This window comes from Megascapheus bottae, chromosome 3 (assembly GCF_031878675.1).
Source record: "Megascapheus bottae isolate mThoBot1 chromosome 3, mThoBot2.hap1, whole genome shotgun sequence".
Lineage (NCBI taxonomy): Eukaryota > Metazoa > Chordata > Mammalia > Rodentia > Geomyidae > Megascapheus > Megascapheus bottae.
In genome coordinates this window covers 86,329,226-86,343,577 of record NC_143511.1, presented here as the reverse complement: position 1 = coordinate 86,343,577, position 14,352 = coordinate 86,329,226, and the positions used below count along the sequence as shown (strand labels likewise).

General features: G+C 52.2%; 1 protein-coding gene across 4 annotated transcripts in view; it reads right to left on the bottom strand.

Annotated features, from left to right (window-relative positions):
* Nucleotides 1-6,174: 6,174 nt before the first annotated feature.
* Nucleotides 6,175-14,352, bottom strand: part of Fubp3 (far upstream element binding protein 3) — a 54,159-nt gene continuing 45,981 nt past the window's right edge. For 3 of the 4 annotated variants that reach the window (XM_090330824.1, XM_090330822.1, XM_090330825.1), the window contains 7 exons: nt 11,442-11,602; nt 10,681-10,757; nt 10,280-10,360; nt 10,120-10,196; nt 8,704-8,775; nt 7,954-8,081; nt 6,175-7,441 (listed from right to left, as the gene is read on the bottom strand). In XM_090330824.1, coding sequence (XP_090186950.1) covers nt 7,433-7,441; nt 7,954-8,081; nt 8,704-8,775; nt 10,120-10,196; nt 10,280-10,360; nt 10,681-10,757; nt 11,442-11,602 — 605 coding nt within the window. In that variant the 3' untranslated portion in view covers nt 6,175-7,432. Of the gene's footprint in view, nt 7,442-7,926; nt 8,082-8,703; nt 8,776-10,119; nt 10,197-10,279; nt 10,361-10,680; nt 10,758-11,441; nt 11,603-14,352 lie in introns of those variants that run through there. The other variant, XM_090330823.1, reaches the window with a different exon arrangement.

Below are 14,352 nucleotides of genomic sequence, written 5' to 3'. Positions count from 1 at the left end.
GAGTCAGTCTCCAAAATAACCAGCAAAGTACCTAACTGGACGTGTGATTCAAGCAGTAAGAGTGCCAGCTGAGTGAGCACAGGGTCCTGAGTTGAAACTCTTATACCGTCAAAGTTATACAAAAATAAAAAATTAGGAAAAAAAAAAGTTCAAGCCAGACACAATGATAGATGGTTTTAACTCAGCAACCCAGGAGGCTAAGGCAGAAGGATTGAGTTTGAGGCCAGCCAGGGCTACATGGTAAGACATTGTGAATTTAAGCAAGATCGTTAGACTCAAGATCCACATGAACAAGTATTCCTATCTTAATAGTTAGATAGGAATTAGAAAGGAAATAAAATAAATAATGTAGGAATAAATGAAAAGAAAGACAACTCTAAATTGAAACTTACTCAGAGAGAAATAAGAGAACTATAAGGATCTATCACAAACTCAGGGCCCGGGAGTTTGGCCTAGTGGTAGAGCGCTTGCCTAGCATGCATGAAGACCTGGGTTCCATTCCTTGGTGCCACATACATAGAAAAAAGCTGGAAGTAGTGCTGTGGCTCAAGTGGTAGAGTGCTGGCCTTGAGAAAGTCCAAGGACAGTGCTCAGGCTCTGAGTTCAAGCCTCAGGACTGGTTAAAAAAAAAAAAAAGAGAGAAAGAAAAAAGAAAAAGAAATTGAAAAACTGGTGGCTCCAATCACAATTTGGATTTAGTCCAGTGCCAAGGGTGGGAAATGAGAAGAGATGTGGTATAAGCTGGGTGCAGGGACTCACGCTGGTAATCCTAGCTATTCAGGAGGCTGAGATCTGAGGATCACTGTTCAAAGCCAGCCTGGGCAGGAAAGTCCATGAGATTTTTATCTCCAATTAACTACCAGAAAACAAGAAGTAATGCTGTGGCTCTAATGGTAGAGTGCCAGCCTTGAGCTGAGGAGCTCAGGGACAGTGCCCAGGCCCAGAGTTCAAGCCCCACAACCAACAAAACAAAACAAAACGAAACAAAAACAAAAACTAAGGAGTAGCTAGGTGCTTGTGGCTCACACCTAGAATCCCGTCATCTCAGAAAGCTGACATCTGATGACTGCAGTTAAAAGCCAGCATGGCCAGGAAAACCCGTGAGACTCTTGTTTCCAATAAACTACTCAGAAAAAGCTGGAAGTGGCCCTGTGGCTCAGATGCTAGAGCATTAGCCTTGAGCAAAAGAAGTTAAGGACAGCACCCAGGCCCAGAGTTCAGCACCAGTATTGGCAAAAAAAAAAAAATCTGTCACAAATCGAAAATCTCAATAGTAGCCAGACATTGGTGCTTTGTGCCCTGTATCCCAGGGAACTGAGATCTGAGGAGCATGTTCAACGCCAGCCCAGGCAGAAAGGCCATGAGGTTCTTACCTCTGACTAACCACCAAAAGCCAAAAGTGGAGCTGTGGCTCAAGTGGTAGAGTGTTAGCAAACCATAGACAGTTTTAGGTTTTGAGGTGGGGGGGAATCAGTTGCTTGAACTCAGTCAGGGTTTGGCCAGTCCTGGGCTTGAGCTCAGGGCTTGAGCACTGTCCTTGGACTTTCTCAAGGCTAGAGCTCTACCACTTGAGCCTCAGCACTGCTTCTGGCTTTTTTCTATGTATGTGGGGTACTGAGGAATCGAACCCGGGTCTTCGTGCATGCTAGGCAAGCACTCTACCACTAGGCCAAACTCCCGGCCCCCAGGGTTTGAGCTTTTTTGCTCAAGGCTAGGGGTCTACCACTTTTGATTCTCATGGACTTTCCTGCCCAGGATGGCTTTGAACTGTAATCCTCTGATTTCGGCCTCCTGAGCAGCTGGGATTATAGGCATGAGCTACTGGCGCCTGGTTTAGGTTCTTTTTTGGTTTGGGTGGGAGCTGAAGATTGCAAGATGATTTAAAAATTTATACAGGGGCCGGGAGCTTGGCCTAGTGGTAGAGTGCCTGCCTAGCATGCACAAAGACGGGGGTTTGACTCCTTCGTACCACATACATAGAAAAAAGCCAGAAGTGGTGCTGAGGCTCAAGTGGTAGAGCTCTAGCCTTGAGAAAGTCCAGGGACAGTGCTCAGGCCCTGAACTCAAGCCCAGGACTGGAAAAAAAAATTATACCAAAGAGCTGGGCGCAGTAGCTCATACCTATAATCTTAGCTACTCAGGAGGCTGAAATCTGAGGATCAAGGTTCAAAGCTACCCGGGCACTACAAAGCCAAGAGACTCTTATCTCCAATTAATCATTAGAAAAATGGGAGGAAGTAGGGCTCTGGCTCAATGGGTAGGGTGGTAGCCTTGAGCTGAAGACCTCAGGGACAACACCCAGGCCCAGAGTTCAAGCCCCATGACCCTTCTCCTCCTCAAATTATATAGAAATACAAATGACAAGATAGTCTTTTTTTTTTTTTTTTGCCAGTCCTGGGGCTTGAACTCAAGATCTGAGCACTGTCCTTGGGCTTTTCTCAAAGCTAGTGCTTTACCACTTGGGTCATAGCACCACTTCTGACCTTTTCTGTGTGTGTGGTAGCAGGGAATGAACTCCAGGGCTTCATGTATGCTAGGCAAGCACTACACCACTAAGCCATGCTATTGGCCCTTCCTTCCTCCTTCCTTCCTTCCTTCCTTCCTTCCTCTTTCATTTCCTTTCTTTTTGTGCTGGTACTATGGCTTGAACTCAGGGCCTGGGCTGGTACTCTACCACTGGAGCCACAGCTTTACTTCTGGCTCATTTGTCTGCTCAGACTGGCTTCCAAACTCAATCCTCACATCTCAGGCTGCTCAGGCGTAGGCCATCAGCGCCAAGCCTACCACGTTTATTTATGATGTATTTAATGTGAATAAAACAACCGTAGAGCCTTTGACACAACCAATCACAATATGGATTCAGTCCAATCCCAAGGATGGGAAATGAGAAGAGATATGATATAAGCCGGTTGTAGTGGCTCACGCCTGTAATCCTAGCTACTCAGGAGGCTGAGATCTGAGGATCGTGGTTCGAAGCCAGATCAGGCAGGAAAATCGATGAGATTCTTATCTCCAATAAATCACCAGAAAACTGGGAATGTCCCTGTGGCTCAAAGTGGTAGTGTACCAGCCTTGAGCAAAAAAACCCTCAAGGGCAGTGTCCAGGTCTGAGTTCAAGCCCTATGACAAAAATAAAAAATAAATAAAAATTGAAATATGATCTGGACAGGCTCAGCAGCTCACACCTGTAACCCCAGCTACTGGGGATGGAGAGAGGATTGCAGTTGGAGGCCATCCTGGCCATGAAAGTGTGTGAGGCTTCCTCTCAACCAATAAAAAGGCTGGTGAGGTGGCACATACCAGGAAACTGAGATAACAGTGATGTGAGACACGATTAGAAAAATAATAAAGAGGGGCCGGGAGTTTGGCCTAGAGGTAGAGTGCTTGCCTAGCATGCACGAAGACATGGGTTCGATTTCTCGGTACCACATATATAGGAAAAGCCAAAAGTGGTGCTGTGGCTCAAGTGTTAGAGCTGTAGCCTTGAGAAAGCCCAAAGATAGTGCTCAGGCCCTGAGTTCAAGCCCCAGGACTGGCCAAAAAAAAAAAAAAAAAAAAACAAAAGAAAAAGAAAAGAGTCAAATGTTGTCTGGGGTGTGGCTCAAGTTGTACAGGGCTTGAGTCCAACCCCAGTTCTGCCAGAAAAACAGACAAACACATCAAACACATGACCTATTGTAGCCTCATAGAAAGTCAGCTGCCCACCAGGTGCAATATGTATATAAAAATATGTATATGTATATGTATATATCTGAGCATTTGGGAGGCTGGGCTACGTGACTCTGTCACCTTTCCTGGACGGAAGAAGAGGCAGGGCCAGGATGAACTTCCAAGGATGTGTTTTGACTGGTGACCGGCAGATGATGCCAATCTTGGGAGCAAAGCCCTTTTCCCTCTGGCTGCCACCCGTCTTTTCCTATTCTTCTTAAAGTCAGTGCTGCAGCCAAGTGGGGCGTGCGGATGGGAGAGGGGAGCAGGGTGGTGAGGCTGGGTGTTGGAGCGCCAGCCCCCAGGTCCAGCCTGAAGCTCCTCTAACCCTGCAGGGCCCAGCCCAGCCCAGCCCTGCTGTGGCCAGGGGCTCTAGCACTCCTGGAGCTTCCTGCTTGAGCCAAGTGGCACAGGCAGCCGAGCTGCCTTGCTTCCAGTGAACAGTGAACATGAATTTGGAGATGTGAGCTTGCGATGATGGCTAAGGCTGGGTGCAGAGGATCTTGGTTCAAAGGCAGCAAAGTCCTTCTGGGAGACTCTTACCTCCAATTAACCAGCAGGAAAACTGGAAGTGGAGCTGTGGCTCAAGGGGTAGGGTGGTAGCCTGGAGCTGAAGAGCTCAGGGCAGCACCCAGGTCCAGGGTTCAAGCTGCATGGCCAACAACAAAAAGGAAACGATAGCTTCTGGAGCTGGGCTTCTGGGCATGGCTGCAGGAAGCTGAAGGACTTCTCCGCTATTTCCGAGTTTCTGGGGTGAATTGGCTAGACCCACGTGTGAGTGGGTGCCTGTGGGGGGGTAGGGGGGTGCATTTGGGACACGGCATGGCGGCACTTCTACCTCCCCCAGCGGGCAGATGGGCCCTGGTGATGACCACGCAGCTTTCCTAATGGAACACAATCGCTGAACTTGGTACATTGCGAGCACTTTAGCTTCCAGCGCGGCAGAGCGGCAGACTGCTGATGAGAATCGTCTTTGGAGGGCGGGCGCCATGTTAATGAGAAGGCCAAATCTCATATGCTTGCAAACTTCCCTCCTGCCTCCTGCTGCACCCCTCCTCCCCCCCAATAAAAGATTGCATCAGAGAGAGAGAGAGAGATTTCCATAATTTATAGTATGGGCATTTCACTGGGGACAAGTGCTAATCTGTACTTACCGATACATTTAAGAAAATGCATCCTCCCGCAAGCCTGCACCATTTATGACTCCTGGCACAACCGCAAAAGCTCAGTCTTCAATTAAGGGACACCTTAGGGCTCATTATCACACAATCGCTCCCTGTGAACCATGCCAAATGCTGTTTTGGCACAGAGCTTGGAAGATGAATTAGAAGGAAGTCTTCTCTGTAATGCCCATTACCGTCATCAGCGCTTATGCCCTCCTCTCCCCGGCCTCCTCCTCTGCGTGGCTTTTACTATTCAATCTCCCAGCGTCCGCGTCGATTCTCTAGAGGTGTAGTTAAAAGATGCCATGTCTCCTCCTGTCTTCCGGCTCTCAACAGGCCCCAGTGCGGCCCAGATGGGACACTCTCCACCCCCTTTTGGGCTAAAGGGGCCACAGATGTCTCTCCCTCCTTTTAGAGGATAGGGGCGGGCGGGCACACACACACACACACACACACACACACACACACACACACACACACACACACACACACACACACACACACACACACACACACACACACACACCCCAGAGCCAAAGGAGTGTTCTAAGCAGGATCTAAGTCTAAACAGAAACAATTTACACACACACACACACACACACACACACACACACACACACACACACACACACACACCCCCCCCAGAGCCAAAGGAGTGTTCTAAGCAGGATCTAAGTCTAAACAGAAACAATTTCCAGGTAGAGGCAAAGGTGGATTCAGATGCTACCTCAGACACGTGCAGAGTTCAAGGCCAGCGGAAAGATGAGGAGCAAGCGGCTGAAGGTGTGTCCTGACCCACGGGTGTGCGTGTCACCCGCCAGCACCGTGCCCTGTTCCCATCCTAAGCTCACTTTCCAGAGTCTGTGCAGCACATGAAAGCAGAACAAGTCACCATCAAGCCAGGGCCCGCCCCATGTGGGCCTGGAGCCAGGACAAAGTGTCAGCTACACAGCAGAGCACTGGGGACTGAGGGTCCGGGCGGTGGCCGCCTGTGGGAAGGTTGAGATTCAGGTGAGTGGGGGGCCAGCGCGGAGTGAGTGGCCAGCTGCACAGCCGCATGACACCGTGCTGACCCTGCTCACCCCTTGCCTCCATCTTCTCAGCCCTGTGCTTCTCAGTTAGGCCACACGTGGGGTGCAAGGCCTGACTGTTCAGCGCTCTCTGGTCCAGAGGGGAAATTTCACAAAGCCATTCAAATAAAACGAGCTTACACGAGTGCGGGACATCGGGACATCGAGCTGTGCACCGAGCAGGGCTCTGCACAGGCACCCGGGGTGGGCAGCAGCAAACAAACACACCAAAGTACTTGGCCCACAAGACTCTTGGTGGGAATTTTATTATATAGAGTGTAAAATGAATTGTCAGTCAAATAAAAAGAACATCTTTTTAAAAACAACATGCATAACATTCCCAAACTGCCTGTTTAATAGTTAGACATTTCAAGCATTGTAAGGAAAGAAAAGAGCAACAATCCAGAAACTGTAACTTCTGGATGCATCAAAACAGAATGTTCTTCAGGTCCATTAAAAATGCGAGAAAAAATAGCTTCAATTCTGTCTTTTTTCTTTTAAAAATACATGTTATCTGTACAAGATACACTACAGTAAACATTGGAAATCATAGTATCCCTTTTATTAAATCAAAGTTATTTAATTCATATTGTGGTTAATACTAGATTTTATTTATTCATCTAGTTAATTTGACAAATATTAAGAAAATATTTTAAAGAAAAAATCAAAAACACCTTGGAATTAAAAAATAGTTACTACATTTTTATATGGTTTAATGTTCCACAGTGTTTGTTAAAAGTTATATTGAATTTCTTTTTAATATTAAAAATAACAGTATTTATATTTCTGAGAGGACAGAGAAAGGTTTTTGTTGTTTTAAAACCAGCGTGGAGGTCTTAGATACACAACTGCAGCTGGCAATGGAGACATGAAAAACGTAGCTGGACACGACCCATTTTACATCACCTTCACAACTCTAGAAGTGATACAAGCCCTATAAAATGCCCCTCCCCACCCTGCTGGACAGCAAAACAAATCATCTGTTTCAATTCAGAATTCACATAATTAATTACAATACATAATAGTTCAGTTTAAAAAATGCAAAAAACCAGACAGCCAAGATACAAGAAATTAGAAGAAAAACACTGAATTTACACATTTAATATTTAAATACTGTTTAAAAAAATTTTTTTAAAGAATTTGTTACATACCACCTAAGACTTCCAAGCCACTTTCTGTTGCAACAGAAAAAAAAAGGTAAATACAGACAGAGAAGAGGAGGACAAAAACGTGCCTTGCTGACGTGCCACGCCAGGCGTATTCTGGCACGCACCTGGATATGCAGGTATTGCTCCACATTTGAAATAACAAAACAAAAATTACCAGCAATTTTTAGTAACTAATTTTCCCGATTTTAGAAAAATTGTTAATCTAAATATAGTGTTTCACAGAACAAAACAAAGGTTCTTCATCAAAAGGTTTGCAAATCTAGAAAGCTCTGTTACAAACAGGTTTTCTCTCACACTGATCGGGGGAGGAGCCGGTCGCCATCTACTGCTCCTGTGGGGGGAGGGAGAGGGTCAGCCTGAGGCCTGCGCGGGCACCTGGGGCTCTCAGGTTGGGAGGAAGAGCTCTGTTTCACCTGGGGACACTGGGCAGGGCCACCTCCCCAGGCTCCTGCTTCCACAGGCCCAGCTACCTGAGTAGTGACAGGCCAGGCTGGCCTGACTGGCATCAGGCCACTTGAGGGAGGCCCCTGCTCTGTGCTCTGGGGAGCACTTGGCCCTCCAGGGGACTGCATGCCCGAGGGGGGGGGCGCACACTGGTACTTCTGTCCAGCTCCACTGTGGGAATCTGCTCCCTCCAGTTACCTCCCACTGCCACCCCCAGGCGGCACACTCAGGGGTGAGCGGCTATCGGCAGTGAGCTCCCCTCAGGCTGGGAGAGGGCAGAGTGGCTCTCATGGAGACCTGGGCAGAGCTGCTCCCCGGGGGCCAGGCAAGCACTAGGCTGGGGAGAGGGGGTCAGGGCTGCGGTGGGGAGCCTCACAGTGCTGGGGGCTGGCTACAGACCTGACTGTGGGCCTGAGCCTGCCCTAATGTCTGCCCGTAGAACGCCACCTGCTGTCTGTAATATTCCGCCCAGGCCATCGTGTAGTCTGGCGGGGAGCTGGCCTGAGGAGCAGCGCTGGCAGCATGACCTGGTGGAGGGAGAAGAAGCGAGCCGTCACTACTACAGGGGAAGGGCCAGGCCGGGAGGGGGAGAGGGAGGCTCATGGCAGGGAGGAAAAGGGCCCCGGCCACACCCTCTGCAGCTTCTGTCCACTGCCCCCCCCCCCAGTGCCCAGGCTCAGACACCGTGGATGGCAGAGAGAAGGGTGCAGGAGCAGCAGGAGTCTGGGGAGCTTCTCTGGGGCCCAGTGAGGACTTCCTGACCACCTGCTTCAGCCCCTCGGAGGCTCACGAGCACAGCGAGAGCGGCTCTCCCCGGAGTGAACCAGCTTTCCACACTCTTGACCTGAGCACGCACACTTCCCCGGCACAAGATGCTCAGCCCCAGAGACAGTCAATGCTGCCGGTCACATGGGTGTGAGGTCACATGGGTGTGCTGGCCAGCTCACACCTGTGGCCTGGAAAACACCCCACACTGCACCAGGCAATGGCTGCGCTCCCGAGCTTCACCACGGCTTTCAATAGTCCAATAGCCCAACACGGGCAGGGGGAGGTCCTGAGTGCCCCACACGAGAGCCAAGAGCCCTGTGGGAGCAGGCTCCCCGCAGCAGGGGTGGGGCGGGGCGGGGCGGGTAGGAAGGGGGCACTCACTCTGCTTTTTGTAGTAGTCTTCCCAGGCCTTGCTGTAGTCGGGCTGGCTGCTCTGTGGCTGGCTCTGCTGACCTAGGAAGACGAGCACCAGGCCGTCAGCAGGGCCCGCACGCCCCTGAGGCGAATGGCCCAGGGAAAGGTGCAGCTGTAGGGATGAGGGCGGGCTGTCATCGTAGGCCTTGGGAAAGGGGGCCGGAGGCCCGTGGATCCCCCGGATAGGACAGCTGCCATTACACAGCCTGAGAGCCATGGCCAGAGGCCGGACCACCTTGGAGGAGCCCTGGAGCAAACAAACGGGCCATTCCCCTGCACAGGCCACACCGGCCTTTCTGCTCAGTACGAACCAGCGCTCCTCTGGATGGCAGAGGAAAAAGCAGCCCGGGGCGGGCGAGTAAGTCTCAGGGAGAGGGGGGCACTGCAGGCAGTGCTGAAAGGACAGTGCTCATGTCCCCAGGGCTGGGTGGGCTGTGGGGACCATGAGGGGACACAGTGGGGACAGCACAGCACACGCAGCAGAGGGCAGGGCCGGCTCCATCGTTCCCCACTGGAGATGTGAGAAGAGGAACAATAGCCCCTGAACGTCGAATGCAGGGAAGGAGGTGGATGGAGAGGAGAGACCCTCTTTTCCTTCTGTGTCCCCAATAACGCTGTGCATCCTAGGCTCTGAGGGCTCGGGCAGACCCGTTTCCCACGAGGTTTTTGCCAGCCCAAACCAGCTCCCACTTCTGAGTGTTCTGAGTCCAAGGCCTAGAGCTGAGTGCCTCACATCCACATCCACACGGGGAAAATAACCACAGTGCTACGCCTGCCAGTCCTTCAGAATTAGGCTAAGTAAGACCTGCAGGGTCACGGCTTGAAGCCAGCTAGACCAGAAAACATCTCTAAGACTCCATCTCTAATTATCCAGCAAAAAGCTGGGCTGGAGGGCAGTGCCAGCTTAGAGTAAATAACACAAGGCCCTGAGTTCAAGCCCTGGAACCTACCACACGTGAAACAATGAATCAAACTCAAGCCCTTCACTTCACAACAGAGTGAACAGAGAGGCCTCACAGTACATTTACCTCTACCTGTTCATGTGAGCGTGTGCACGTGCACGCGTGCACACACACACAGATGCTGGAGAGAAGATGGAAAATGGGAGGCTGCTTAGGGGAGAAGGAACGGGGTGGGCTCAGGAGAGGAGTCCTAGAAAGAACGAAGAGAGCCGGCAGGTGAGGCTGGGTGGAACCACACCACAGCCCACCTACGTTTGAGGACCAGAGCTTCCGCAAGGTCCAAGGCCTCTCTGTGCCCCATCTCTGGGGAGTGGGCGTCTTGCACCTGTCACCCACTCAGGCTCCTCCCTGTGCTCTGAGCACCTCACCCCGGCCACTCTGGCCTTCCGGGAGGACTCGTAGCCACCGCAGTGTCACTTACTTGGGACCTGCTGTGCAGGCTGCTGCCACGCCTGGTAGGTGCTGCCCCAGCCCTGGGTCAGAAACGTCGGAGGAGCACTGTGGACGGACAAAAGAGGTCACTGCCGGGGGCACACTCGCTCCCACCTCTCCACCTTATCCCATGGCCGAGGGCCACCTACCTCACAGGGGTGCTGTGGGGGTTTCCATTCACCTTGGCAGCCATGCTGGGGAAGCACCCTGAGCCTCTGGGAGGGAAGGTGCTGCGGGAAGACAAGGAAGCAGAGCTGGCCAAGAACCCAGCACCCAGAACACGGTCACACGGGGAGGGGAGGAAAGCAGGCAGCACTGCCCCAGCGCTCAGGTGGAGGCAGAAGACTCGCTCCCCCTCCCCCTACTCCCGGGGCTCGTCCTCCGGGCCTTGGCACCGTCCCTGAGCTTCTCTTGCTCAGGCTAGCACTCTACCACCTGAGCAGTGTCCCTTCCGGCATTTTTGGTGATGTGGGACTGAGAAAGGGAACCCAGGGCCGTATGCATGCTTGGCACTCTACCACTAAGCCACAGGCTCAGCCCAAAGACTCACTTTTGATGAGGTGCAGCAGCAGGTGGCTGGTTGAAGGGGCTCTGTCCGAAGGCTGTGGGGGCTCCGAGGCTGGCACCCTGTGTGGGCACAGAGGAGCTGTCACCCCTGGGGGCGCTGGTGCACCCTCCACCCAGCCCCTCCCAGGACGAAGCCCACTTCTGGGAGGTGAGAGGAATGAGGGACACGGCTCTGTGCTCACACTAGCTTCCTTCCCACGCACACCACGTCTGCGGCGGAGGCTTGGCCCTCTAGTGACCGAGACCACCGCAGGGCCGCGATTGCCCTGGCACGTCACCCGGGGAGGACCAACCTGCTTGACTCTCCCGTCAACTTAGGCTGGCCCAGGGCTCTTTCTGCCATTCTACGTCCCCACTGAGGTGAGCAGTGGCCCATCTGTCTCCATCAACACTCCCTTTCTTTATCTGCTTTGAGGCGCCTGAAACTAAAGGCAGAGTCAATAAACGCAGCCTGCAGGGCCGGCGGTCAGGGCGACACGAGGGGCCCGGGCAGTGCTGGGGGGGCTCGCCCGATGCTCATCTAAGCTATGGGGACGTGCTCTGGGGGCTGGTGGTGGCTGCCTGCTAAGTTCTGCCAGGAGCCTCTTCATCTGACTGGCCCTGGCAGAGGAGGAGGGCACCTCCATGTCATTCAGGAGGGAAAGGTACAGGAAGTCAAGGTGCTGGGGCAAAGGCGGTACCTTGGCCATCCAGAAGCAATTCCAGCTAGCATTAAGGCAGTTGGGGAAAGGCTCGTGTACGTACGCCAACTTTCTCATCTATGAGATGTCTGGCCACTTCGATCTGCGGTGGACTGCCCCGAATGGTGAATATCCGCAGGCTGGGGTCCGTGTTGGGCGGGGGGTTCCGCTGAAGCTCAACGTGGGCTCCGGACTGCTGGTTGATGCTTTTGATGTTCTCCCCCCCTGCAGGGGAGATGCACAGGATAAGGCATGGATGGTAGTGCAAAGGCCCCGCGGCTCTGGAACAACATTTTCCTGTACGTCAGCTCTGACCCAAGAAGCACAGGACTGTTTTTTACTTACTTTGAAAAGGGTTCTGACAAAACTCAGGGATCCCTTGTGTTGAGGGGAGCTCTCTTAAGCGGAGCCATGGCCCCCACGCCAGCCACAGCTGTGGGCGCAGGATCCTCCTTGGTCTAACAACAAGGACCTGGTGGCCCCAACACGCACAATGGGCTCCTTCAGCCTGGCCATGGCCTTGGGCCACTCTTCTGCCCGCCACAGGTCAACCAGCTGGCCACAGGTCCAACAATGCCTGCAGCCCACTCAGGCTTCACTATCTGGTCCCTCCTCAGGTCCTGGCCACCTCCAGGGGGAGGGCCTAGACAGAAGTAGTCCAAGTAAGGGGGGGGAGGGTCACAGGGGCTGAGTGGAGTGGGGCTAATGAAAATTAAGTTGGACTCTTTGAAAAACCCATGAGTGTCCCAGTCTGTTAATGAAATTTGCATAACAAAAGCCCCACCAGCTTAACAATGCTCCAATTCTTCTCTTGAAATTTCACAGAACTTATAGGTCTGTCAACTGGGGGGGGGGGGGTGAGGAGGAGGAAGAAGAAGAGGAGGGGGAGGGGGAGCAGGAGGAGGAAGGCCCAAATGATAAGAAGCAAAAGTCAGGGCAATGCTATCCAACCCTGCCCACCCCCAGTCAACGTGCATCCACAACACCAACACTTCACTTGGCAGGCTGGGTAGGAGACAGCAGAGAGAAGCTTTCTTGGGCTTTCTCAAGGCTGGCTCTCTGCCACTTGAGCCACAGCACCACTTCCAGCTTTTTCTATGTATGTGGTACCTTGGAATTGAACCTGGGTCTTGGTGCATGCTAGGCAAGCACTCCACCACTAGGCCAAACTCCCGGGCCCAGAGATAAGCTTTCTTATCTATAGGGGTCAAGAGGCAAAAACTGGAGGCTAGAAAAGCTGGAGTAGTGGATAAAGTAGAGCAGCAGCCTTGAGCAAAAAAGCCAAGTGAGGTAGATCACAGGATCTGAGTTCAAGCTCAAGGACCAGAGCAGGCAAAGGCCCTGCAAGCAGCTGCCCTTTGCCTCCCGCAGCCTCCACACGGCTGAGGCGGTGGATGCTCATCTTCCGTGCTCCTAAAGCGAGCAGTTAGCTCCCAGGCATCAGCTTCGGGAGAGTGAACAACAGAAGCCATCTTCCCAGCACACCATCACTTTGGGGCTCCGAGCAGCCTTTGCCGGGCAGAGGCCCTGCAGGCCCGGAATTCTCCCTGGGAGGACACAGGAGCATGCTAAGACAGACAGCAGGCCCCACAACCGCATGGGGCCGGAAGGAGTTAATTTAAGTTCATCTTCTCTCAAAATGAGGTCACCAGCTTGGCACATGGTGGCGTCTATGGACTCATTCAGTAGCCTGCTCCATTCTTCCACCTGACGGGGGGCACAGGAGGGCACAGGCGACCCACCAGCGGCCCCCGGCTGGATGTGAAATCGTAAAGCAATTAATCAAATCCGCTAAAAGGCCTGGCTGACAGGAGCAGGGCTGGCCACACTATCTGTCCTTGTTGCTGTGTTTATCATGGAAATCCAGCAGGGGCCCAGGAGGCTGCCTTCTGTGCGTGTGAGGGCAGGGCGGGGCAGGCAGGACCCAAAAGCGCTGGGCCAGACTGCCTGTGGCTCACCCTTGCTCACCCAGGCCCTGTTTCCGACCCTTGGGCGTGGAAAGACCCTCCTCCAGGGGACTGACAGCCAGCAGCATTTCCTTCAGTGGTCCCAGATCCCTACAACTACACAGAAACACAGGACAGACACACGTACACATGTGGTGGCCACAATGCCGTTCTCCAGGATCTTCAAGATGCAAGCTCAAGTGAAAATCTCACTAACAAATGGCTCTTAAAAGGTCAATCCTTCATCTCCGGGCACACACCCATTTAATCTCCCGGTGTCTAGAGGACAGCCCCAACAGTGTGTGACACAACCAGTGTCTTAGTATCATGTGCCAGGACACCAATACAAAGCTGTACCTGGGTGCACACTGGTCACACCTGTAATTCCAGCACTCAGGAAATTATGGTTGGAAGGCTATTTTTTTTGGAGGGGGGGGAGGCAGTCCTGGGCTTGAACTCAGGCCTGAGCACTGTCCTTGGACTTTTTCAAGGATAGAACTCTACCACTTGAGCCACAACACCACTTCCAGCTTTTTTTTCTATGTCTGTGGTACCGAGGAATTGAACTTGGGTCTTTGTGCATGCTAGGCAAGACCAAACTCCTAGCCCTGGAGGACTAATTTTGAAGCCAGCCCGAACGATATAGAAAGACCTTGTTTTAAAACGAAAACAAATCCCGAAAGCCAAGCAAAACCTGTACTGTTCCTACCAGGCCAGCGGTCAGTAATGAGCATCTAGAAGACATTTGGTAATGAAGGACATCTACCCAGGTACAGGTGTGGGGGCCTGTGATGCCAGCTACTCAGGAAGCTGAGATTTGAGGATTGTAGTTCAAAGACAATCCAGGCAGGAAAGCTCACTTTATCTTCAATTAAGCACTAAGAAAAGATGGAGGTCAACAAGAGATTTTCTTTTTTGCTTTTTTTTCGTTTGTTCATTTGAATGTCTTTGGGAGGGTAAGAGGAGTCACAGAAATGAAGGGACAAAGGGTGAACAAATGCAGCCGTGGTACTCACTAGACAGTATGTT